Below are 25,914 nucleotides of genomic sequence, written 5' to 3'. Positions count from 1 at the left end.
ACCTGCCAGGTCTGTGCCCTGCTGGGGCTGGGCTGGGCAGGCACTGCATCCTCCCGGGCTGCAGGATGGATGGGGCTGGGCAGCCCTGGCATTTCATTTGATTTTGCTCTGAATTCCCAAAGTGCAAGCTGCATTTCTCCTCCCTCAAGCAAAGAAACAGAATTATGACCATAACCTCCTTCCCTGTAATTGCCTCACTGTTGCCCTTCACCCTTTCTTGCCCTTCCCTGTGCTCATGAGAGCAAGGTCCTGGTGGGGAGCCCCTTGGTGCTCGTGGTGCAGGGATGCCCAAGCTATCAGCATGCCTGGCTCCCACCCCAGGACAAGCTCAGCCAGGCAAACCTCCTGCAGCATTTCCAGCTGGGCTGACACAAGAGTGGGGAAGCTGGAGATTGTTGCTGTTACAAGGCCAGGGAAAGGGGTGGAAGTTTCTTTGTACCACAGAGCTCACCAGTTCTCTGGGCTTTTGGATCAAACCCATTTCTAGGTGAAATCCAGTGGGATCATGCCAGGAGGTGTCTGACCCTGTGTGGCTCCCAGTATCCACAGTCCTGTTGTGGAGAGGCTGAAGTTCTCCCCAGTGAGTTGTGTGCAGGTGGCACAGCCACAGGACCCACAGGAACAGCATGAAGCTGTGCCAGGGGAGGCTCAGGTCGGATATTAGGAAAAGGTTCCCTCCCCAGAGGGTGACTGGAACGTGGAATGGGTTCCCCAGGGAATGGTCATGTCCCCAAGGCTGCCAGAGCTGCAGGAGTGTTTGTACCATGCTCTCAGGCACAGGCAGGGGCTGTTGGTGTGTCCTGAACAGAGTCAGGGGTTGGACTGGATGATCCTTGTGGGTGCCTTCGTGCTCTGGGTGTACTGTGATTCTGTGGAAAAGGCACAGTTTGCCCAAAGCCCTGGGACCTGTGTGTGTGCAGCCCTGCTGTCTCCCAGGGACTGGCCTGAGTTCCAGTTCCAGCATCCCGAGGACTGGACTGTTCTCCAGGACTGCCCTGTGTTCCACCTGGACTGTCCTGCCACCCCCCTCTGCCTTCCAGCTGGGCAGGTGGGGTGTAAGCCCCTCTGTGGGGGAGGTGATCCCACCACCCCTGTGCTCCCATCCTGGGAACACCAGTCAAGTTGAGCTGGGAATGGCCAAGGTGGCACCTCGGAGGGTTGGCAGGTCCTGCTGGGAGCCCTGTGCCCCAAAGGGATGTCATGGAGCTGTCTCAGGGCTGGCCAAGAGTGACCAGGGGTCTGGCAGGACAGGCCTGCCCAAGTGCAGAGGAGTGGAGCAAAGCAAACCCCTGGACCAGGGTGAGCTGTGCCTCTAAAGCCAGAGCCGTCAGCTCTCTGTGGCTCAAGGATGAGGCACTGGGGGCAGGAAGGTCCCAGCAGCCAGTGCTGGGTTCCCAGCCAGGTCCTTCCCAGACAGATTCCCACGTGAGGAATGCAACCCACAAATGCAATGAACCAGTCTGGCTTCCCTTCCTCGCCTCCTTGCTCTTTCCTGCCTGTTTCCCCATGTTTTCCTACTGCAGCAGAGTTGTTTCCTTCTTGCTGTCCTGCCCCACCTTCAGGCCAGTCACCCTGCCCTGTCCCCACCCTCTCAGCCCTGGGGACAATGTCCCACTTCCACATGGTGCCTCCTCCATTCAATCCTGCCTGTAGGGCAGGAGCAACTGGGATCCTCTGGATGTGAAGGCAGGTGGAAGGACCTGTTCCCATGTCCCACCTGCCATGGTCAGGCAGTTCTTGCCCCTCACACTCTTTATAAGATAGACCCCAGGCTCATCCAGCCCCCCATCCTGCCTAGGATGTGGTGCTTCCACAGCTCCAAACACAACTCGTGGCTCCCCGGTCCTCTTTATTTTATTATTTTTTTGAAAAAGGGAAAGAGAACTCCGCCTAATGCCAAAAGGAGGACAGGCCTGCTGGGGATTGCAGTTCACTTTTTAATTTTGAGATGCCTCGTTAGCTCTGGGCCAAGCTGAGTGGCTGAGAAGCATCAGCCACTCGCTCTCGTCCCTCTCCCCCACTCCCTGGAAACCCATGAGGCCGATGAGCAGGTCAGCTCCCAGGGTGAGCCGTGGCAATGAGTGCCATGTGCTCAGCTGGGAGCTGGGCTGAGCAGGGGACACAAAGGGGACACCCGGAGCCACGTGGAGCTGATGGAACAATCTGGGAGCAGCTCTGGCAGAAAGCCCCCACGGCTGGGGGGGCAGCCTGAGGGACAGTCCCCTCTCGTGTTCCAGCTGCAGTCCCCAAGCCCTGGAGTGTCACCCCATGCTGGAGAGACGTGGGACAGTGCCAGGTGGGACATGCAGGGACCAGGAGAGGGCCTGGGGCTGAGGAGACAGGAGAGGTGATGGCAAACAAGTCCAAAGGGTCTGCCCAGGGTTGTGGTAGGGATCAGGAGCTGCCTTCAATATGCTGCAGCCAGGCCTCCAAGAGGGAGATCTTTGCCCTGGTACTGCAAGACCAGCAACAGTGCAGAGGTTTTTGGGCATCAAATCAGAGGTGGGTGCCATGCAGCTGGCCCCGAAGGATGGACAGCCTGGAGGTGATTTATATAGCACACAAATGACACCACGAGGTGAGCAGGATGCTCGTGATTTAGGACTGGGTGAGCAGGGGGTGCTGCAGATAATGTCTGGGAATCATCTGAGAGCCAGCACCCTGGCTCTTGTAAGTGCTCTTAGGCACTCACTTTCAGAAGCATTAGCTCCACAGGATGAAAAAAAAGAAAAAAAAAAAAAAAAAGGAAAAGAAAGCAAAGGAAGACCATATTGCCCCAGGGTAGAGAAGGCAATGAAGGGATGGCAGGAAGATCCCACTTGAGCTCAGTGACTCAGCTGCTCTCTGTTGGTGCAAGGTTTCCAGCCCAAAACTTTGCAAGAGTTCCAAGCAGATGGCTCTTGATGGTTTTCCAGCATCATTTGCAGGTCTTGGTGGCCAAAAGCAAGGTGAGGGCATTCTCTGCTCTTTGCTGCCAGCCCTCCTGGAGTGCAGGGTTCCTGGTGTTTTTCCTGGGAGGAATGCAGGGGTCTGGAAATGCCTGGTGAAAACAGAATGACCGTGAAGCCCTTGGGATAGTACAGTAAACCCTGGCTTTTCATGCCTGTGGATCCAGCAGATTTCTCTGCTCCATTTTTAATTCAAACTTCCCTAAGGAAAATAAGCCTGTGTCCTGTTCCCCATCTGCTTTGTGTCATGGGTGAGGCTTCCCAGCTCTGGTCACCCTCGTTTGGGATAGTCAAACCCCTCTTTGCTGCAATATCTTGTCCTTCCTCCTTCCTGTGCCCTGCCCTTCCTGCTCTCAGTTTCTCTCTGCCCCATCACACCTCCACCCTCCTGGGCACCCAGCTCCCATGTCCTGTTTATTCCCCAGCATTCCTTCTTCAGTGGCCACTCCAGATTCAGTGGAGCTGGGGGTGAAATCCTCAGCCTCTCCCTGTGTAGCAGCATCACTTGAGAGGCAGAATTGTAAAAATAAATGATTGCTGATGCATAAAGTGTTGCAGTGAAGCACCGGCAGTGGTTCAGGGCTCCAGAACTGGCGGGGCTGAGCGGCTGCGCGGGCTGGCACGGATGCAGCAGCAGGGAACGGGGTGCTCGTGTTGTTCCCCTGGCCCACCAGCCCTGTGTGCCTGGGAAACTGCTGCTCTCAGTGGTCCTGAGCTGGAAGGAATGGCAATTTGGTGTCTTCTATGGTCAAGGCTGGTGGTCCTGTTCAAGCCTTCCCAAAAATGTCCCTGTTTTCCACTGCGTGTCAGGTGGTGGCTTTTTCCAGGTAGATAGCTTGCTTTGGAATTTTGAAGGTGAGGGGGGTGGGGAATTTTAGGAAAAATGATTCAGAGATTTCTGAGAACAAGCCAAAGTGTGTTTTTTTCACAAACATGCTGGGTTTTTTCCCAGTCCTAAAATGTTGGGCGATGAAACCAGTGGCACCTACTGCAGGGCTGGCGCCTGTGCATGGGGAGCAGGCGGGTCCCTGGGGCCACCAGCAACCTGGCTGGCACAAGGGCTGTGTCCCCACTGCCCCTGGTGCCAGGGAAGCACTTCAGAGTGGTGATGCTGCTGCAGGAGGGCCAGGGTGTCAGGCTGGAAGAGGGCAGTGGGCACTGGTCCTGGGATGTCTGTCTGGGGGGGCCACAGGAGTTGCTCTCCTGCCTTTCTAGGCTTTAGTTCTCAGCTTTCCCCTCCTCTTCTGTGGCAAAAAAAATGTTTAACTCTCAGAGCAGCCAGATTCAATTTTCCTTTTTCTTCTGAGATGCCTTGAGCTAGCCCTTTGGAGCAGGGAAGCTCTCGTCCCACTAGGGACAGCTCCTTCCCTGCTCGCAGGAGGATTTGCCCAGAGCTGGGCTCAGGGTGAGTGTGAAATGCTGCACCTCACAGAGCCTGACTCCAGCAGGAAATGTCACCCTTCTGCCCCCATACCCTGACTGGGCAGAAGAGCAGCTCTGGGTTGGAAAGCAGAGGGGTAATTATGGATCAGGCTGGGGAAAGGAGTTAATTGAGGAAGGAGAGACAGAAGCTGTCTGGGAAGCCTGTAAACCCTGGTGCCACTCAAGGCCAAAGGAAAGGTGAATACCTGCTAGGGCTGTCAGTAGTCCCACTTTTCTTCCTGGATAAAGAACATTAAGAAAAGCCATTCGTGGTCAGTAAAACTGGCTGCAGCTGTGCAGCCCTCACTTCCTCCCCAGTTTATGTGACTTCTGGCTCCAGACCATGGGTCACATCCTCTCTAGGGCTAATCCAGAAGGAAGATGACAACCTCCTGCTGTTGTGTCTTACTTCATTAACTGAAGTGGCAGGAAATGAAAGGATCCCGTCCTTCTTGGGACATATGTGGATGTTAACACATTGCCACATGATGGAATTTCTATTTTTTTCACTTTGCTCTTTTTATACAAAATACATGCTGCAAAAAGGACTTGGAGGCTGTAAAGTCAGACACATAAGACTCCAGAAAAAGCCAGGATTGGGGTTTCTCCAGGGACCTATGTTTGGTTCCCTTGTGAGGGTGCATCAGGAGGCAAGGTCCAAGAGTTGGCTCCTCCTGAGCAGCCCTGCAGAGCTCCCCAAGATACCTTTTACACATGGAGCTGATTTTTCTCGTTCCCTTCACCCAGAGGGGGACAGGCTGGGGGCAGGGCAGTGGGGACAGCTGAGGTGGCCACAGCAGGTGACTGGGGTGGGTTGAGGTGATTGTCTGGTGCAAAGCCTGCGACTGAGCACCCAAAGTCCAGCTGGGACTTGTGCTTTCCTGGCTGCTTTGTGCTCAGACCTCCACACAGCATGAGCCGTTTTTATGGCTGCTGTCAAGCACAGCAGTACAGCAGGAGCACGTTCACACCTCTCCCCCGAGAAGCCAAAGGTGTCCCCTGCTGAGGGGTGAGGGTGAGGGTGTGATTTTCCAGGATGCTCGGCAGCACTGGAGGCAGGCACTGCCTGTTTGGAGCACAGCTCCTCTTGATTTCAGCCACAGCTGTGAGCGCTCAGCCCCAGTGCCCCGAGAGAGACACGCAGAGTTCACCCAAACCCGGGAGCTCCAGGTGACTGGGGCAGACAGAGCACACAGCCCCAAAATCATCTTCCCTTCCCTGTGGGCTCCGCCCTCACTCAGTGCAGGGCAGGCAGGGACCCCACTGTCAGCGCTGCACTCCTGCACATCCATCCTCTATCAATCAAGGAAAAGGAATGAGCAAGGATGCTGTGGACAGTTTAATTAAGAACTGGCTCCATAACATCCATTCGGCAGTGGGCATCCTTCCACCTAACCTTCATCCATTTTGTTTTCCTCATGATTTTGTTCTTGAGGGCAATAATATTTTAGGATATTAGACCAGTCCCTTCCTCCAGTGTGACAGAGCTTGTGAACTCTTGCTGCACGTTGAACACCCTTGTGCATTCAAGTGTGGCCACACTTATTATCCTCCTTTGGAGACAGGAGTCTCTGGCACGGAGCAGTGGAGGCAGTTTTGGGAGAAGACAGCAATGGAGATGTACTCCCCCGAGCCTTAACCCAAAACTGGCCTTGGGTTTCTAAGCAAGCTGTGTGCCTGCCACAGAGCTGTGCCTGCTTTTCAGGATGTGCTGTCCAGTGAGGAACATAAAGTTTTGCTGTCATCCATTCCATGGTACTTTCACTGGAACTGGAGGAGATGTTGATTCTCTTATGCCCAAGCCTGGGGGGGATAAATGCAGCTGGTTGCCCTTCTTTTTGATTTGTCCTTCCTTTTCCCCCTTGGCTGGTGCAGCCTCTCCCTGCAGCTCTGCTCAGGCCCTGGCACAGCTGCTCTTCCAGTCCATGGCAGGGCACTGGGCTGGCAAGGACCCTCAGAGATCTCTCTGAAAACCAAGACATTGTCATTGTCATTTTAACTAGGCTTTTATTCCAGGAATTTTGCCTCCACCCTTAGTCATAGATTTTTTACATCAAAATGCAATGCATTTGAATTACTAATTAGCAGAATAATTGCAATACTTCTTAATTAATTAGCTGACTAAAAGCAGATTTTTATAGCCAGATGTGCCACATCACCTGGACCCCTGTTCCTCCTTGACAAACATCTACGTAACACTCACCATTTCTGAGATTATTCCTGCCAGTAAACTTGCCTTCGAGGGACTGCCACTGAAAGCACAATGTGAAAGGAGTGTAAAATCCATTAGTAGAAGTCCTTTTGATTACATAAAATATATTCTCACTGCCCTGGAGCTGTTCATCAGAGCAGCTTTACATACCTGCATTGTTCAGCTCCTAAGACTCCCAGTATCCCAGTTAGGCAGAGAAGTATTTTTAATCCATGTAACACAAAATAGAAAAGTCAAGGAATGTGCTGCAGTTGTACTGCTGTGTGAAATAGACTCTGTGTGTGCATGTCACTTTTCTCACCTATGTCTGGTTCAAAGAAAAAGAGTTGGAGGCTGCTACAGTGTCAGGCTGGCTCGATGTAAGAGACTTTTTTGGTGGTACTGACAGTGTCTGGTCTGTAAAATCCATTCTTGCAGAGAGCTCTTGCTGGAGGTTTTTATATCTTGATATTTCATGTGAAATATCATGCAGTTGTTAAAGCGTGACCAGAAACGTGGACAAGACAAAAGATGTGTTTAAAGAAGGCACGAGGTCTTTCAGAGGGATTCACATCTCATGGGTGAGAAGGGGCAGAGTTGCGTGGTGGAGCCCTATAGGATGAACAGAATGGTCAGTAAAACAGGTTTTCTGGAGCCCCAGGGATTGATCCTGTTCTCATGAAATGGAAGGAAGCAGAGCTCTTCTCCCTTCCCACTGGGATATGGGAGCTCTGCTGTTTGCTTTGAGCAGAGCAGGAATTTCAGGCTGGCTGGGCAGCACTGATCACACTGTTCCTATAGGCTGTTTTTCTGGCTTTCTGCTTCTGTGTCATAGCTAAAAACTCTTTTTTTCCTTCTGATCTTCCCCTCCACCCCTTCCTGTTCCTCCCGTTCTTTGCAGTCCTGCAGGCATTGTGCTGTTAAATAATTGTGTTTGTGATGGGGGTGAGCCTCAGCCCAACCCACCATGTCCAGAATTCCCCTCCCTAGACCTCAGGACCTCTTGGTTCATCTCTGGGATGACTCCGAGTGCAGTTCTAGTTGGAAGAGAGACTCTGTAAAATTACATCTTGTTGTTCCATATTTATTCTCCCCCAGTGGTTTCCATGTCAAACTTGCTCAGTTTACCAGTCAAAACAAGATATTTCTACCTGCCAGCTCTGCCAGCTCAGCCTGGGCTCTGGAAATCAAGCTGTGCCCTCTCTGCCCTGGACATCGTCACTCGCCAAAAAGGATCCTCAAGTCAGGGCTGAGCTGGACGTGGTGTTGAGTGTGCACAAATAGAATTTGTTCTCAGGTGGTATGAGGGGCTCTGTGTGACAGACATCAGCAAGGCTCCTGTGCTGTGCTAATGTTGACTAACAAATCTTGCCCACCACTTGGGGGAGGATGGGCCACCTCTGGGGCCATTTTACACCCTGGGAACACCAAAAAGGGGCAGTTTTTTGGGGGTGATGGTGAAAACCCACAGCAGCACCAGGAATGGTGCTGGGAAGCTATGCCTATGGCTGTTCTTGTTTTTTGTGAGAACAGACCTAAGCCCCTCCTGAGCTCTGGGCCATTACTTGGTGACCTTTCCTTCAGCTGTGGTGTCCTGTGGAATCCCCACAGGGAACAGGCAGGTGAGCCCACTTCTTGCTGTGGAGAAATGTCATGGTACAGCCATAGGAAAGGCTCTTAATTAATGGGCATTAATCTTGTTCACAAATGGTTCCCCTTCTGGTAGGTGAAGCAGAAGGACTTTCCTCAACACCTCATCAGAGAAAAACAGAATTTTGTAAATTTGATCATTGGCAAAATGTTTAAAAAGCCACTACATGTGGCAGAAAATATATTTACTGTGTATGATCATGTCAAAGAGTAGGAAAACCAGGAAGGGTGTCCTGCACTGCTTTCAGCTTTCACTCCTGTGCTTCTGTAGTGAGTCCAGTGAGTCCCCGGGGACTGTCAGCAAGGAGGGGACACAGAGCCTTCCCTGTCCCCATGAGAGGCTCCACTCTGAGCTGCACAGCCACTAAAAGCCATGGTGTGCTTTTATCTCTGACACAGCCCAGGAGCAGGGGAAGAAATAGGGTGACTGCCTTGGTTCCTGGGACACTTTGTCACCCCACACTCACATCTGGGACAGTCACCTGAGCTGGGAGAGCACCAGAGTGCCTCTTCCACAGCTCTGTGCTGCAGAGCCAGGATGGGCTTTCTGGCCAGCAGGTCTCTCCAAACACATCCCCTCAGCTACCTGGAGCAGTTCTTACTCTTCTCTTACACTCTGAGACAATTCCCTGCTCCCTTTCAGGAGCTTGGTGCTGGTGACACCACAGCAGGTGACATCTCCAGGCCAGGGGAGCCTTGCTGCAGGGAAGAGCCGTGTCCAAGGGCTGCACTGGGCTGTTCAATGGGTGATGCACAGAAAAGGGGATGCTCATGGCAGTGCCAAAGCTCTGGGTGTAAGATCAGAAGCTGTCAGGCCAGGAGAGGAGGCTGCCCAGGTCACAGGTGTCACCTGGAGAAGGGCTGCAGGAAATCCCACTCTCATGGCCTCTGGAGAAGGATCTCAGCTTGGCAGGAAATTTTTGGAAGTGAGGGAGAGGGTAGGCTATGAGCTGAATTCTTCTTCTTATGCTCCTTTCACAGCAAAAATAGAACATTTATCACAAGTTCCCTACATGTTTTTCTTCCCTATTGCACACTAGATCCTTGCTAGTATTTGAAGCTCCAGAAAAAAGAAATTGATGAGTACTCAAATTAATAATGTGTGCTTATTGTGTTGATGAATTGCTGGAGATGAATATATATGTAAAAGCTCTGCAAGATTCACTCATCCATGCACCCTGAGTGAAAGCAATTATTTTGGTGAGCAAATGGGACATAGTTTTATGTCTTAATAAAGAGGTTCTGGGCTAAAAGACAACTTTTGTTCTGGACATTATTGCAAATCACATCTTACTGAAATAATGGAAACACCAGCACAGGGGGCAATCTTTCAAAAGTGAACATCCTAGAATCCTTTTTTCTACTAAACTCTTTCAATTCTTGGTTGCCACCGAATTTTGTAAGATCTTCCCTGTTTCAGACTGTGGAGAAAGGGCAGGACTGTGGACAAAGCACATCCAAGAGCCTCAGAAACTGAGGGATAAAAACTTGACATCCCATGGATGACATTTGGAAAGGAGGAGGCTTGGTTTTATGTGTGTGCTTTGTTTCTCATGATTCCTAACTGAGATACGTATTTAATGTGAATGTAATGATATTTTCAGACCTGACTCACTCCATTTTTTCAATACTTGCCCTGTAAATTGTCCTGACTGCCCCTAAGTATAAACCTTGGGTATGGTGCAAGTTTAGCACCAGGGCCCAACCTGGCCATCTTGTTCCTTTTGTTCTTCCCCCACGTGCTGAGGATGTCCAGCTGGATCCAATCCAGAAGTTACATCCTTTAAAGACAAGAGTCTGTAAGCAGAGATGAGGAGGTGTGACTAACTCATAAAAAAATTGAAAACAGGGAGGAAAAAAGAGAAAACACCTTGTTGTTGTCACTTTGATAAAAATGACAAGTCCAGGTATCTTGTTGTTGTTACAAACACTTCTAAGACAGAGAAAGGGATGTGATGTGAACAGAGGAGCTTCTGTTAACCCATTTAAATTAATTTGGCTCAGCTCATTTTCAGCTAAGGGATTAGGTGGCTCAGGATTTGGTGATATGAGAGAGTGTTTTCCCAGACAGGTCACACACATCCCATAGTCCAGGCCAGGTCTGCAGATGTTCTGGGGGAGAATATTTATGGTGAACACAAGAGAGAGGCTCCTCCATGGAGAAAACATTTATTGCTCATGCACCAGGAAAGCCCCAGCACTGAAAAGTTGGGTCAGCACCTTTGTGCCCTGAGTGGGCAGGTGAGAAATGATACCTTCCAGTGGGCAGCTAGGGGGAAAATTCTACAGCTGCCAGGCAGGGAAAACTGCTAAGTGACCTCACCTGTGGCCATCCTGGCAACCCCACCTGTGGGGTGGAGTGACCTGTGGAGGGAGGGAGTGGCTGGATCCTGTGGGATGGGATGGGATGGCATGGCATGGCATGGCATGGCATGGCACAGGATGGCATGGGATGGGATGGGATGGCATGGGATAGGATAGTGTGTGAGTCCAGGGCATCCCTCTGGCTGCCCTGGCAGGTCTGGGACCCTGGCAGGGAGTCAGGAACCCCCCTGGACAGAGCCCCCAGAGACACTGGCTGTGATCTCTGTCCATGGAAAAGAGTTTTCAATCTTACAGGATCAATTACAAGCTCTGAGTGTTTGATATGAGTAATAATTAAATGTGGCACAGGTGCAAAAGTAGAATTTCAGGATTATAGATTAGGCATCCAAAGGGGACAAGATGGAGGAAATTGGGTGTGTCTTGTCCTTTTTCTCCTTCTTCATGCCCTCCATGTTTCATTGTGGTGTTGGCATTTTTCTGTTGCTTCAGGCTGGGGACACACTGTCCAACGTAGGTGACAGATATTGGCACGTTCTTGTAAATGCAGCCCAGGGAGTTTCTGGTATTTAATGTTTGTAACATCCCACTGAGGGCAGAGCCCCACACGCTGCCCTGCAGGACAGAGCTGGGCAGGGCAGCAGAACATGTGAGAGATAAACAGAATAAACAACCTGGAAACCAGCACAGACCAATTATGGCTTCTGCTTTGGCAGCGGGGCCAAAAGACAGAGACTTTCTACAATCTCAGAATCATCAATAGCTCAGATTCCAACAGGACAGGATAGGACAGGACAGGATAGGATAGGACAGGACAGGACAGGATAGGATAGGATAGGATAGGATAGGATAGGATAGGGTGATAGGATAGGAGTCCCACACATAGCAGCACCACCCCTGCCATTGGGGGTGGTTTGGCTGTGAGGAGGAGGGTGGTGCTGTGCTTTTCCAGGTATTTTGCTGCACTCCTACCTCCTGGCTCTGCAAGGAGTGTTATGATGCTGGGGGAGGGATCCCAGTGCTTGGGACTCAGCCCTAAGCCTGCTTTAAAACCTGTGTGCCTCTGTAGCACCAGAACTGGTACAGGAATTGAACATTTGGCATTGTAAAGAGTGTTTTTGAGGCTGTGATGAGCCCTGGGGGTTGGCCTGCTCAAAGACTGACCTGGGGAGCTGGATTTGGGGCAGCTGCCTGTGGTGAGCGTGTTCTGGTACATGGTTAAATACCTGCTTACTTTCACACCCAGGGGTTCAAAATATCTCATGTCTGTGTGCAATCCTTTCTGAAGAGCTGCCCCCTTCAAAAGCAGGGTAACGGGTCCTGGGCTGGGAAAGGAGGAGAAGGAGGGAGCCAAAGACTTCTGAGCCTGCCCCAGCTGGAGGAGCAGAGACTCTGACAGTGCCCTGGCTTGCTCTAGGAGGTGGGGCAGACACAAGCTCTGAGGGCTTGAGTAACACAAAAGGACTGGGCTACTCCTGAGTCCACCAGAGCTTCCCAGGCAGGCAGAGCTGTGCCCCAGGGCTGCTCTGGCAGGGCCCCTGGAGAGATGCAGTTGCCTGCCAGGATCCTGACAGAGGTAGGAGGGAAGTCTTCTCAGGTGGAGCGATGTGGGGGTGGCTGATGAGCGTGGGTACAATGCTTCACGCTGCTGCTGGGGAGAAGAAGCCTGGCTTGTGCTGCTTTGCTGTCAGTCTATGACAGGCACTTGCTTGGCAAGCCCCACTGTCCTCCTGCTACTACTCTTGGTGGAGGAGAGCTGGAGAGACCTGGGATGCTCAGTGTCGCTGCTTTCCTGGGATTTGCTCGGTGTAAACACAGGGAAATGTGGTATTTAATAGTGCCAGCTCTGCAGGGAGGGCTCCAGCAGGGGCACAGCAAGTGTGTGCCCTGCAGGCTGCAGAGCCTGGGAGCTGGTCCGTGTGAGTGCCCTGGGGACACGGGGAGGGCAGGTGACCCACCCTCCAGGAGGCTGGAGCATGGCCTTCGTCTGCCAAGGGTGAGGCTGGATGCACCTTCTGCCATGCCCCTGCTCCAACAAAGACTCCCCTGCAAAGTAAGCTGGCCATTGTCTCAGCTGGGCACTGCCAGCTTTAAGGGATGGATGGGAGCTGGCACTCAGTCCTCTTGGTAAAGTTGATCTTAAAGAGTTGATTGCTAGGACCCACTGGGCAATGCCAGGTTGATGATGGTGAGTTCTGGTGAGGTGATGCAGTTGTGTATCTCTAAATTAGAGCTTGACAAACCTGAGAACTTATTTTCCTCTTGCTTTTCTGTAACCTTACCAAATGTTCATCACCTGGGCAAGAGATTCACAAGCAGAAGCTGTTGGAAGACTGTTCTCATCACTGAGGATGAAACAGCCTTAAAAATCCATCTCCTGAATATTGACCTAGGCCTCTTCCAAGAACAGAGGATGTTCTGAGTAGTCAGCAACATTTGTTTTAATGCTGAGAGCCCTGTGTGTGTGTACAGGTGCTCTGCTGGACTGGGTCCACTGGCAGTCCAGATGCTGTCAGGCTTGGTGTCTACTCTCTTGTTCCATTTTTAAGGCTGTACATTTGGGACCTTGTTTTTATTCAGCTTGGGTAGCTGTCTACCAACATTTTTTAAAATCAACCTTGATTTAGCTTCCTCTGTAATCCTTCAATCCTTCTGGGACAACCTTTACACTGTTTTTGCAGCCAGCTGATTGTTCTCTCTCACTTCCAAATTTCCATGGGATATTTGCAATATCCCACTCTAATACCCACTAATCCATTAAAAATACCCATGAGATAGATTAGGTAATCCACTGTGCCTCACAGACTGTGCTCCTTAACTCTCTGCTTCCCCTGGAGCAGTCACAGAAGGGGTGCTGCCTGTGCCCTGGGAAAGCACTGTTCCTCCAGAAGGATCCCTCAGCACCGGCTCAGGAGCAGGCACAGTTTGCTTGAGAAAATGTTCTGTGACTGTTCAGGTCCATAGGGAGGCTTCGTGTGACAACAGGCTGGGACTGTGGCTGCTGTTATCCAGGTGAAGCTGTGTGCTTGCCAAAGCATCTCGGGGAGCAGTGCTGGCAGGAGCAGAGGTCAGCTCTGCCTGCTCTGCTGGGCTGTGGCTCCTGGCTCCTCACTGAACTGAGCCTCATTGCTTGCACCGTGCTCGTGTTTGGATATTCCAAAAGCCCCCGGAGCTGTGCTGTGGTTCTGTGGTACCCTTCCTTAGATGTTCCTTGATATCCTGGTGAGAGCTTCCTTCAATGTCGTATTTGCCTTGGGAAGTCCCAATTATTCCCCTTTCTTATGTAAATATTTCAAATTCAGTTGTCTGACCGGATGAGGTGACAATGCCAGGACGCCAAGAAAGGAGAATTGAAAAGGCTGGAAATCCTCATTATCCTTCTTTCACAGGGTGGTGCTGAGCCTGGTGTGGTGTAGATGGATGGAAACCACACCAGGGTTAGGCAAGATCTCACCCTGCGCATGGGCTCAGTGGTGTAAAAAGGGCCAAGCACTCCCTAAAGGAATATGGGAAAATGTAGGAAACCTAAGAAATACCAAGGAAACCTGAAGAAATACCCAAGAAACTGTTTTCTACCAGACCTACTTGGAAAGCAGCTGCAATCTCCATGGGAACTAGTGGTGGTAGATATCCTTCCTGCCTCTGCAGAGCCGTGAATCCATGGGGAAAGTGCAGGCACTGACATCCCCACACACCCTGGAGGCCAGGGCCCTATCTTTTAGCTCCAAAATCCCACTGAGAGATTCCTCAGTATGACAAGTCCCTCATAAAACCTGTCCCACTCAGCCAAAACAATGCCAGATTTGCTAACTTGCATTGAGACCATCTCTCCTCCTGGTAATGTATAACAGAGTAAGGCCATGGAGGGCTTTGCCCTTTTAAATCCAAGGGATTCCATGGGGTGACCTGCTGGGAGTAGAGGGAGAGCTCCAGTATCAGCCTCTCAATGTGTTTGATGTTTCTGGCTGTTGTGCTAAACCTGGCAAAAAAAATGCACAGCACTGGCTGTGGGTGGGGGAGAGATCATGGAAACAAGAGTGATAAAAAACCCAACAAGTTGGAAAAGGATTGGAAAGTGTTAAATGGATGTTTAAACCTAGATTTTATTGGAAAAGTTTGAGTAGGTTCTTAAGGGACCCTGCTGAACTCGGTGCTTCTAGATGTCACTGCAAATCAGAGGTGCTGGATGAAAGTGGTTCCCAGAACATTTCTGCTTTCATGATACATGGTCAGCTTTTCTTGTTCCTCAAGCAATGTTAACACTAAACTGAGTTTGTGCTTGATGCTGTACATAAGTTAAAATAAAAGGAAAGGAACAGGAAAACCAGTGTTGGGAAACTTCTCTGTGATTTGGCTTGTGTAGCCTGCTGGGCTGGCATCTTTTAGATGTTCTCTCACTGCTGTAGCAGAGCCTCGGTCCTGAGATCTGTAAGCTCAGCTATTATGCAGACAGCAAATTGTGAACTCCTCTTGCAATCTTCTGTGTGCTGAAAACCCAGGAGCATTTCCATTCTGCCTGCACTGGAGTGTAGTAAATTCCAGTGTCCTGACAACAGGCTGGCCTCTGAGTTATCTTTTGGGTGGCTTCAAAAAACCACAGCACAGGACTAATTAGTCCATCAGCCAATGATGATTCAAGGCTATCTGTTTTGGGAGGGCCAGAGGGAGATTTATGAAGAAGATGAATGTTTTCATCCTGGCAGCAACTCCTCAGCCAGCCACAAGCCCAGTGCTGGATGTGCTGCCTTCTGCACCTCCAATTACCTGGGAGCTCTTGGCTCCAGCTAACCACGTCTGTCAGGCTTGTGTAACCAAGCCATGGCCACACGCAGCCGTGCCGTGGGCCCGGGCTCTGAGCTGCAAACACAAAGCCAGGCTGCCCCGAGGTGCAGAGCTGGGAACAAAGCAGAGCAGCGGCCTGGACGAGCCATTTTCTGCAGAAAGAACAGGAGGATGCTGAACGTCCCTGCGTCGTTGAGGAGCGTGGAGTGAAGACTGGAGGGAAAAGTCCTGGCAGTGGAGTGACAGGCTGTGTGCTGGTCGTGCCTGTGGGGAGACTGAGATTGCCCCAAGTGCTGGTCCTGTTGGGTGGGGGGTCACTGAAAATGCAAGAGAGGCACTGTGGTGCCCTGGTCCTTCATCAGCAAACCTGGCCCTCCTCCTGCCTGCCTGCACCAGCCTGTCTGTGCACAAACACTTCCACCAGACAGTGCAGGGCAGCCTTGTCTGGGACTGGCTGTTGTGGGGCTGCCCTTCAGCTTCTGCAGGGCTTGGAGTGAGGAGCAGGGTTTTGCATGGATGGAATCTCATGCCTATGGGTGTTTGCCATTGAAGGGTAAGGCACAGACCTGTTCTATATGTAGGTTTAGTAACTGAAGCCTCTAATTTTCTCTGGTTGGCTTTGTTTACTCAGCAGAAGACCTAAAAGCAGCTTTCCTGCTGCTGCAGGGATCTCAGAGACTGGTGATGCCACAGGCAGGGTGCAAGCAGGGAATGCTGAGGCTCATGCACAAAGCTGTCTTGAATAATTTCTCCTCTTGTCCAGAAAAGACAGGGCTGTGCTCCCTCCTGCTGCATGCATGATGCACTCCAATGGCAGGAGCTCAGCTGCCCCTTTGCCATCTCTAACCTCCTACACAGAGTGAGCAGCTCCCAGGATGGCTGCAGCGGGTTTGGAGATGTTTCTGTGGTTTTAGGAAGATTCTGTACAGGGGAGGTTGCATTTTCTTTTGTCTGTACGAGTGTGTCATTGCTTCAGTGGCTGGTTTGTGGATACCAGCCTTTAAAATAGAGATGTAGACAAATTGGCAAAAGGCCAGAGGAGAGCAGCACTAATTGTCAGAGCTTTAGAAAACATGACCTTTGAGGAGAGGTTGAAGAAATCAGGTGCATTTAATCTAGACAAGGCAGTATGAGTGGGGGAGGGAGGGGGATGTCATGGTTTCTCAGAACATAAAAGCTGTTGTTAAGGAAGGATGATTGATTTATTCTTTCACTGTCGTGGAGGGGGGGAATGATGAGACCAAACTACATTTAAACTGCAGAGAAGATTTGGTTTGGATATCTAGGAAAAGCCTTCAGTGCAGTGAAATGCAGGAAGGTATTGTTCAGGGAAGCTGTGAAATTTCTGACACCCTGTTAATGCCTTTGTTCCTGTAGTTCAGACTAAAGGGTAATTTTCAGGCTGATCCCTGTCCCTCAGCAACTGCAACCCTCGGCTCTGCCAGCAGTGCCAGGTCCACGTGGTCAGGAATGCAGGAACCAGGAACCTTGAAGCTCTGGCTGCAGTTCATGAAAATGATGTGGCTTCAGCGGACCATAAATGGAGCTCTGTTCACCTGCCCACTGGTCTGGAGTCTCTTTGGCTGTGTCTGTATTGCAGCTGGAGATCTGAAGGCAGCTGAACCCAAGCTTGCTCTAGGGTTGACTTCCTTGGGTAGGAGTGAAGAGGGGACAACTTGGACCTCAGCTCTGGGCAGCTGCCTGAGTAATTCCCCCCTCTTCACTGAATGTTGTGAGCTCTGTGGCCTCAAAACCAGGCTGAGTTCTGGGAGAGATGTCCCAGTCCAGGCTGCCATCACCTCTGGCTGGAGTGCAGGACACACAGTCTTGGAAACACAACTTTTTCTCAACACTTACGTTGAGTTTTTTCTGTTAGCAACGTGACTCCAGGTGCTGGGGTTTGATGCATTATAAAATAAAATGTGAAAGTAATAACTGCTTGCTGGGAAAATATTGCAGATTAGCACAACTTGTTCTCTGCCTTGACTGTGTTTATATTTGACAAATATCACTTGCAGAAAAAGGACAGGTTTTATTATAACTCTTTTGTCTGCTTCCCTTCCAACTTCCTGAGTGCATTATTCTCAGGCATCAAACTACTTTCAGGACAAAATGTTGGTGAACTCTCCAGTGGTGGTGAGAAACAGGGATGTGTGATGGTGCCATTCACTGGTAAAAGTGGCAGAATTTCTCACACTCTCTCACTTGTGATCTTGCCTACAAATCCTTTCCAGGCAGAGGCTTTCTCTTTAAGGGGAGGATGTCTAGCTCTTTGTACCCCCTGGAAAGGAACAGATAAAAGCATGGGCCTTTAATATCAGGTTTACTTCTTTTGCTCTGTCTCAGATCCATAAATGCAGAGTTCTGTCTCTTCTGGACAAATATGCAGATGACGTTATCCCACATTTGAAATACCCTACTTTTGTATCTTTCTTTCCTGAAGCTATTAACATTGGCAGAATTGACGTCCTTTGTTTATTTTCTGTACTACTTAAAGTCTGAGTGTTGGGCACCAGCTGGCCTGGTTTTCCATTGGGCAGCACTGAGAGTCAGGACATATTTTTGTGTTGGCCGTGTCCATGCTCCTGAATGCCTGTCCTGAGCAGCCTGGGAGCCATCAGGGCTGGAGGTGAGATGGCTTCTCTGGCATGAAGATTCAGCAGGTGAATAAAGGCAGGACTTGCATTTCGTTGTTTGTAGGGCAGTCTCACCCAGGAGCCCGTGGGCTGCACGCCCCAGGGCTCGCAGCTGGGTGCTGGAGCATCCCAAATTTGCTGGTGGATGGGATGTGGAGGAGTTGGCAGTGCCAAGAGGAGCCCTGCTGACTTTGCTGGGAGCTAATCCCTCCACCCCAGAGTATTCCTGGAGCTGGGAGAGGGGAGCCCTGGAGCTCGTCCCTGACTCCGGGTCTCTGCGTGAGCCCGGGCGCTCGGATGGCACACGCACACCCGGTGATGGGCACAGCACAAGTGTCTGGATGGACAGAAGGGGCTGACAGACATTTGGGGGTCCCCACTGCCAGTGCTCCCATGGTCCCCCACCCAGCCTGCTGCCTTCGGTGGGGAAGAGACTGGCTGGTGCTGGGGAAGGAGGGGATGCACAGCCACAGTGACACAAGCGCTGCTGGGTGTGGGGACTCGAAATGTCCCTCAGGCATTTTTGGAGGTTCTGGGTCCAGGTCAGAACCATTTGAGACCTTGGCAGGCAGCTGGAAACAGCTGTGATTTTGGATTTGAGCCATTGAATGATTTACCAACCTTGCAGGAAGAACAAGAAGTCACAAAAGTTTAGATATTATAGTAGAAGTAGTCAAAAAGTAAAGGGAAGAATTTTTAAGTGCTGTACAGGGGGATTTTAGTTTTGTACATGGGGTTCAGAAGTTTTAAAATGGAGGGATTTGGGCCTGCCCTGTCCTCCCTCTTTCTCCTTCCTTACCTCCATGTTCTTGGTGATGTTGGCACTCACAGATTGGTTTAGAGTAGAAAAGCACCATTTAATATAGGTAATAGGCACTGGGAAAAACTGTAAGCATGTAACATGTAATGTACCATATAAAAGATAGAAAATCCCCATTTAATATAGGTAATAGGCATTGGGGAAAAACTGTAACCATGTAACACGTAATGTACCATATAAAAGATAGAAAAACAGCATTTAATATAGGTAATAGGCATTGGGAAAAACTGTAACCATGTCACACGTAATGTCCCATATAAAAGAGAGCAGCAGCCCTGGGCAGGGAGAGAAGAAGCAGTCGGAGTCAGAGAGGATGTCAGGGTGTGTGTGTGCCTCTGCCTGAGCTGTGAGCAAACCACAGCAGCCCCAGAAGAAAATCTTTTAGATAACTTGCAATAAACTGCCTTGAGACCAAACAACAGAGACTGCTGAGCCTTTCTTTGGAAGCTCGGGTTGGAGGAGAGACTTTTCCACCACATGGAGCCACCCATGATGTAGGGTGAGCTCCGGCAGCTGGGGACAGGCTGGAAGCCAGGCAGGCAGTGGAGCACTGTTGGAGGAACAGCACTGCATGGCAGAAAGGCTCTGGAATGGGACTGTGGCTTCTGCCAGGCCCTGCTGCAGCCCCGTGCGTGGCCCTGACTCTCCTCCTGTAACCCTTTAGCCTGCAAGATCCTCAGGGCAGCGCCGACTTCCTCCTCCTGCTATGGCTTCTATCACAAGGCCCTGGTTTCAAGGGGGAAAAAAAAAAAACAAATTATCAAAGTGAGACTTCCCTAAAAGCTTTGCTGTGCCTGTGTCAGCCTCTGGCACAAAGAGGCTGCGGAGAATCGTGTCTCCCTAGCGTGACTGTTGGTTATTTTCCCACCTGGCTCCCTTGTGAAGGATGAAGGCACGAGCACAGCTAAGATGTGTCTGGCAGTGTGTCTGTGATGGGATCTTCAGAGGCTGCACCAGGTCTCCTGAGCCCCCCTGCCTCGGGCACCCTGTCAGCCAGCCCGGGGTGCTGGAGCCTGCACTGCCTCTTTAAGCAGATTTGCATAGCAGGGCCTAATTACAGTGGTTGATTCTGATGTTTTCAATGTTGTTCATATTCCATTAAAGGATAATGCTGCTTAATTTGCAGCAGAGGGTCTCGGTGAACAGCACACCCAATCACAAGGCACCCCTAATGACACTGCTTCCCTACTTCTGGTAACACATAATTAAAAAATCACTCCATTTCCAGTTGTGTGGTTCTCCCCTCTCCCCCAATTTCCTAATTACTTTCTAAGCCATTTCATGATTATCTGTAAATATTTCAGCACTTAGATCTACTAATGAGTGCATGGACGAGTTAATACCTTGAGTGGCACAACTGCTTGCCTTTCCCTTTCTGATGAAGCATTGCACAGGATAATTTTCCACCTTGCGTGTGTGGGAAAGGGGCTTTTCTCGGTGTGGGATTGGGTTTGTGCTCTGCCTTTGGGGTTGTGGGCCTGAGCAGGGGAGGGGTAACATGCAAAACCCCATTTCCAGCTACGGGATGATTTTTGCTGGGTTTGGTAGTGGGTATGTATCTCATTTTAAATTGTTTTATGTGGCTTAAAGGCCACAGTAAGGACTGTCCTGTTCTCTAATCCAAGCTCTGCTCTGAAATGCCACCTTACAAATGCTGCTTTTTCACTTCATAGATCTGTTTCCTGTACTTGTCTGGTGCCTTGGGTATTAAAACTCACTTGGGATTTTCAGACTGAGTACTCAGAGTGATGGAGGAGGGAACTGGAGCTGTTTCCTGCCCGTGGCTTGCATGGGCTTGGGTGTTGAGTTCTTTGTATGGTCAATCAGGACCACCTTGTGCAAGCCCAGTTGTCTCTGAAGGGATTATTTGGAATAACCAGAGATAATTGTGTTACTAGGGGGTAATTAACTTCCAGGAACTAAAAAAAAAAAATCAAGCTTAGGCTGCACTACTCCTTGGGGTGAGTCTGTAAGTCTGGGAGTGAGAGAAATCTAATCACATTCAATTCTATGATACTCAGGGAATGTGGGGCTGCTTAAAATCAAATCCATGCATTTCCTAGGCAATTCTTATATTGCAAATAGGAGAGGAGAACTTGAATGTGGTCCTAACCCAGCCTATTTATGTTTCAGGTAACCCTGTCACAGTGGGAATGAGCATCCACATCTCCAGCATTGACCAGATCTCTGAAGTCAACATGGTAAGTTTGGAAAGAGAGAGAAAAAGAAAAAAAGAGAGAAAGGGGAAAAAAAACCCAACTATAAACTGCTCTTCCATTTTCTGGCTGGGATTTACTTCCAAGGCAGTGTTTTTTAGGAGGCATCTGGATCTCTGCTGGCACCTCTGGAGCTTGTGGCATCTCATCTCATCCAGAGTAGATTCTTATTCCTTCTGTGCTGGTTGCACAGACACCTCCCCAAGTCAGAAAAGCTTATGCCTTAAAAAAGTAGATGTGTATTTTATTTTTTTGGTTGATGCAAAGGTGGCTTTATGGTCAGTCTGTCCCTGCCAATTTAAAAACAGTGAGCTTTCATTTTCTGGTGGCAATTCAACATTTCCTTGGAGATCTGTGCTGGAAAGAGAGGCATGGAAATGGAAATCTGGTTTTGGGTGGCATTGATAGATTGGAGCTTTTCATACCTCCGTGAACAATTAAAAAAAAAAAAAATCTGCTCCGATAGCAATGGTTTGGGGTGAAACCTGTGAAATTTGGTCACTTTGGTCATGGTTTAGGTTTACACCCAGGACTGTTCCTCAGAAGCCCTGAGCATGCAGCAGAGGACACAGATTGTGCTGTAATTGCCTAATCTTGCCTTTCTCCCTCCTGTCCAGAGGCTTTTCCTCCAGACTCTGCACCTTTCCCAGGGGTTGAGTAAAGGGGGAGGTTGGTTTGAGCCTCCTGGCAGCCCCTTCCAGTTCCTCCCTTCCTGGTCCGTGCAGGACAATCCTGGGCCAGTTTGGAGCTCTTGCAGTTCAGGTCGATTAAAATCTTGGTCTCCCCCTGCTCCTGGCCCATTTCTCTGTCTCTGGCCTCTCCTGCCATGTTTCCCTGGTCCACCAGCTCTTCTGAAGAGGGGGGGTGACACAACCTGACCAGTTGGTTTTGTTTCCAAACTGCCTGAAAAGCCTGAATACGTGTTGGAATGAGCCAGGGGGAAGAACCAGCCATGAACCTTTATGTTCCTATGTGAAAGCTCCTCTGCTACCACCCCACCATCACCTGAACTCTGCATGACGTGTGGCACCTCAGCCCAGTGACAGTGGGCACTGGGTGTGGCCCTAGATTGGGTACAGAGGCACTGGGTAGCTGTGCTTGAGTTTAGGCTCAGTTTAGCAGATGGTTTAACCTAGTCCCATCTGTCTTGCCTGTCAGGCCACAACTCAACTTTGAGTCGATTCCCCTCCTAGGCTCAACTTGGACCTGGGTGTTCTGGGGTGCTGGAGCAAATGTCACCCTCCTGCTAGAGCCAGGATGGACAATCTGGGCTCTGGGCTTGTGCCTTGAGACCAAGACTTGCCCAGACATAACTGGGAAGGGCCCTGGTTCTCAGCTGTAGAACTGTCCCTGCAAGCCTGAGCACAGGGACAGGGACTGCTGGAGTGAGTCCAGAGGAGGCTCCAGGATGATCAGAGGGATGGAGCAGCTCTGCTGGGAGGAAAGGCTGGCACAGCTGGGATTGCTGAGCCTGGAAAAAAAGCCAGTTTAGGGGTGGCCTTCCAGTACCTGAAGGGAGCCCACAGGAAAGGTGAAGAGAAACTTTTTACAAGGGCTGGAGTGACAGGACAAGAGAGTGGGTTCACATTGGATCTTAGGAAAAAATTCTTCCCTGTGAGGGTGGGGATGCCCTGGCACAGGGTGCCCAGAGCAGCTGTGGCTGCCCCATCCCTGGAAGTGTCCAAAGCCAGGCTGGATGAAGCTCTGAGCAGCCTGGGATAGTGAAAGGTGTCCCTGACCATGGCAAAGGGGTGGAACAAGATGATCTTTAAGGTCCTTTGCAATCCAACCATTCTGTGCAGGCAGCTGAGCCCTGCAGAGGCTGATGCAGGATGAACCTCCTCCTGGAGAGGTGTCCCTGGGCTACAGGGGCTGATCAAGAGCTTCGTCCAGCAGGTGTGAGCAGCTTGGCCAGGCACACAGCAGCCACTGTACCAGCAGCACTTTCCAACCCTTGCCATGTAAATGTGATGCTCTCCCCTCTGCAGCAAGCCCCTGCTTCCCTCTGGCACACAACTGGGGGAGAAACAGCAACAATGATCCCTCTGTGATGCACAGATTTCCTGGCATAGACCTTCGTCCACATGCTGCTCTGGATCCTGCAGGCTTTGAGCAGCACAGTGATGGACACTGAGTGATTTGATGGTGGTGGCGTGGCTGGGGTCAGGCTGGGCACCACTGTCCCTGCCACACTCCCGTGGATGTGAAGAAATGTCACTTCTAGGCTTTTGATTATCCCTCCGGCTCTCTGTTTGACAAGAAAAAAATGTTCTGCTCATCTTTCCTAAGTAGATTGGGGCAGGGGTAGGGGGTGTGGAAAGGGTTGGGGATGGGCTGTAGGTGAGAATTTATTCAAGATCAAGATCTCTGAGCACCATGGTGAGGCAGCTTCAAAAAGGGGTTAAGAATCAGAATCATCTTAAAAAACAAACATTTAGGGAGCAGAAGAGTTCTGTGATGTAAGTTTCCAGGCTGAGGGCATTTTATGTGCATCATTCTTCTGTGTGACAGATGCCCCGGGGAAAGGGCTGTGTTTTACCCCTGCTCTGGACATGGATACTGGCAAGAAAAACAAGGCATTTTTTTGGCATCATGTGTGCTTGGGAAAGGAACTGTGCAATGAATAAATTAAAGGCACACAAGTGAAGCTGGGTTGTCATGGTGACCAAATAGCTTCTATTGTTCCACAAGGAGTGTTATTACTTACTACCCCTTGTAGGATAATTAATTAATCCTCAGACATCCTTTTGGGAACAATGGCCCTGGTGCTGGGACTGGGCAGGCTGAGGAGAGCCCCCAGCTCTCCCAGCCTTTCCCTGGCACTCCTGGTGCCTGCTGGCTGCCTGGTGGTGGGGAGCAAATGCTGTCAGTGACCAGACAATGATGGTTCCAAAAGCTGTTTCCGCAGAGTCCAGCTGGTTGTGATGTTCTGGAGCAATCCAGCTCCATCCACGAGCACTCCTTGCCCTCACTCCCATGGGAGCCGTGTTCCCAAAATGAAGATGTGGTGGCATTGCTGTCCTGGGGGACACGGGGTTCTCTGAGAAGGCAGCACAGTGACGTCCTTCTGCTGGATGTTCCCAGACACTCTGGCACACAGAACACTCTGCAGCTGTCTGTAGATGCCATGTGTGTTCTGACAGCCAAGGCTGATGCACCTCCTGAGGGCCATTCCCAGCCCCTGTGCCATGCCAGACTGCAAAGTGTTCACAGGTACAGTGGCAACCATCTCCCAGTCACGAGACACCAAAGCCACAGCCCTTATTTTAAAGAGTGTCCCCTCCTGGTTCACGGCAGCTGCTGCCTGTGTGGTCAGCCATATTTTCAAGCTCACTTTCTAGAGTGATGCTTTCTTGCTGTGTATCCCCCTCAGCATGGCTGAGCAATGCTGAGCTGCAGCCTCTGTTCTTGCCAGTGATTAGAAGGATTATTTGCTGAGCCAAGATCAGTGACATCAATTGAAATGTCTGGGGAAGGATGCTAGAGCCAGGCCAAATAGGTATTGGGGGGGCACATTTGAGTGGCAGACCCTCTGGGAAGTGCTGATCCATGAAGATGAAAGCCTCACTGGAGTCTCTTCATCTCCTGTACACATTTGCAAGTTGGGGATTTGAAGGCAGGCTGAGAGGAGGAATGGCTTCCTGCTGCTGCTGCTGAGCAGCTCAGGTGACCCATGAAGGACAGCAGGAAGGTATCTCCTGGAGAACTCACCCAGCCCATCTCCTTTGAGTCATTGGGATTGAGTTGCAGCGAGCAGGGTGATGCCTGGAATGGCTACCTAGAGCAGAGGCCAGACAGAGTTAAAGCAATAAAGTGAGTATTTATTAAAGGCCTTTAACAGGTTCACCTTGGGCAGTCAAAAGCCTGGCAGAGGCCACACCCAATGTGCACGATGGGCAGTTTTTTGGGCAGATATAAGTTTGATCTGTTTGCACATCAGAGGTTCATTCTCCATTTACAGCTTCAGGTAATGAAGTCACAGTGCCTCAGTTTGCTTCCCCCCAGTTTACTTTTGTTGAGGCTGTGATGGTGACCTTGGCTCTCAGGCCTGGAAGGATTGTTTTGTCTGCCCAAACTGTGAAGAGAGCTTACCAACGCTCTGTATGGAGTTCAGAGCTTCACACTAATGCAGTACAGGACCTGGAAAATAGAAAAGCTAAAGCTTAAGGCATCAAGGGAACAGCCTGCAGGTGTTTATAGAGTCTTGTTGGTGTGCAGTGGCACTGGGGCAGTGACACTTTCAGGGCTCCTGGTGTGGTGCCAGGTTACTGAGGAGTCCAGCAGCATTTATGAGCTGGGAAATGAAGAGCTCTGGCAGTGTGGAGCTCATGTCACACAGTTGGAGCAGGCTGTGGGTGCTTCATGACCAGAATGCTCCCCAGAGTCACTCACCTTAAGGGTGGGGTTCAGCCAACTTGCCCTGGAGGTGCAGTTCTGATGGTGTCCAGCAGCAATGGCTTCAGAAAGAGCTGCAAGTCTTCCCTCACTGCTGGATGTCCTTCCATCCAGCTGAGGACTGGCCTGCTCAGGGTATGCTGTGTATTCCTGCACAGTGGGACTAAACAAGGACTAAGCCTTCCAATGCAACCTTTTCCCTCTCTAGGCAATCTCTGGGGACATATTTTTCTAGCACCAGACACTTCACACTCCCTTGAAGTATTAATGAACTATTTCAATAAGGAAAACTACCAGAAGTTTTGTATGCATTTGAAATAAGAGGAGGTTACCCTTCATAACGCTTCAATTTTCCTGCCCTATGATCTGTGCAGTCCTAAACCTGCTCCCTCCTGCGTCTGCACACCGTAGACAGCTCAGAGCATCCAGCCATTATAGTCATGATTTCTTTGTGGCTCCTATAATTTATTCATCCCAAGATGCTCTCCTACATCTGCAATAACATCATTTCAGTTTGTTATAGCACCAGCTT

General features: G+C 50.4%; 1 protein-coding gene across 2 annotated transcripts in view; it reads left to right on the top strand.

The window, feature by feature from the left end:
• The window catches only part of LOC110467865 (gamma-aminobutyric acid receptor subunit beta-4), an 82,966-nt gene that overhangs the window by 6,929 nt on the left and 50,123 nt on the right, over nucleotides 1-25,914 (top strand). For both annotated transcript variants that reach the window (XM_021525247.3, XM_021525246.3), the window contains exon 3: nucleotides 20,905-20,972. In XM_021525247.3, coding sequence (XP_021380922.1) covers nucleotides 20,905-20,972 — 68 coding nt within the window. The remainder of the gene's footprint in view (nucleotides 1-20,904; nucleotides 20,973-25,914) is intronic.

The sequence above is a fragment of the Lonchura striata genome, chromosome 4A (assembly GCF_050655825.1).
Source record: "Lonchura striata isolate lonStrDom1 chromosome 4A, ASM5065582v1, whole genome shotgun sequence".
Lineage (NCBI taxonomy): Eukaryota > Metazoa > Chordata > Aves > Passeriformes > Estrildidae > Lonchura > Lonchura striata.
Note: the sequence above shows the minus strand (reverse complement) of the source record. Positions and strands in the feature narration are given on the sequence as shown.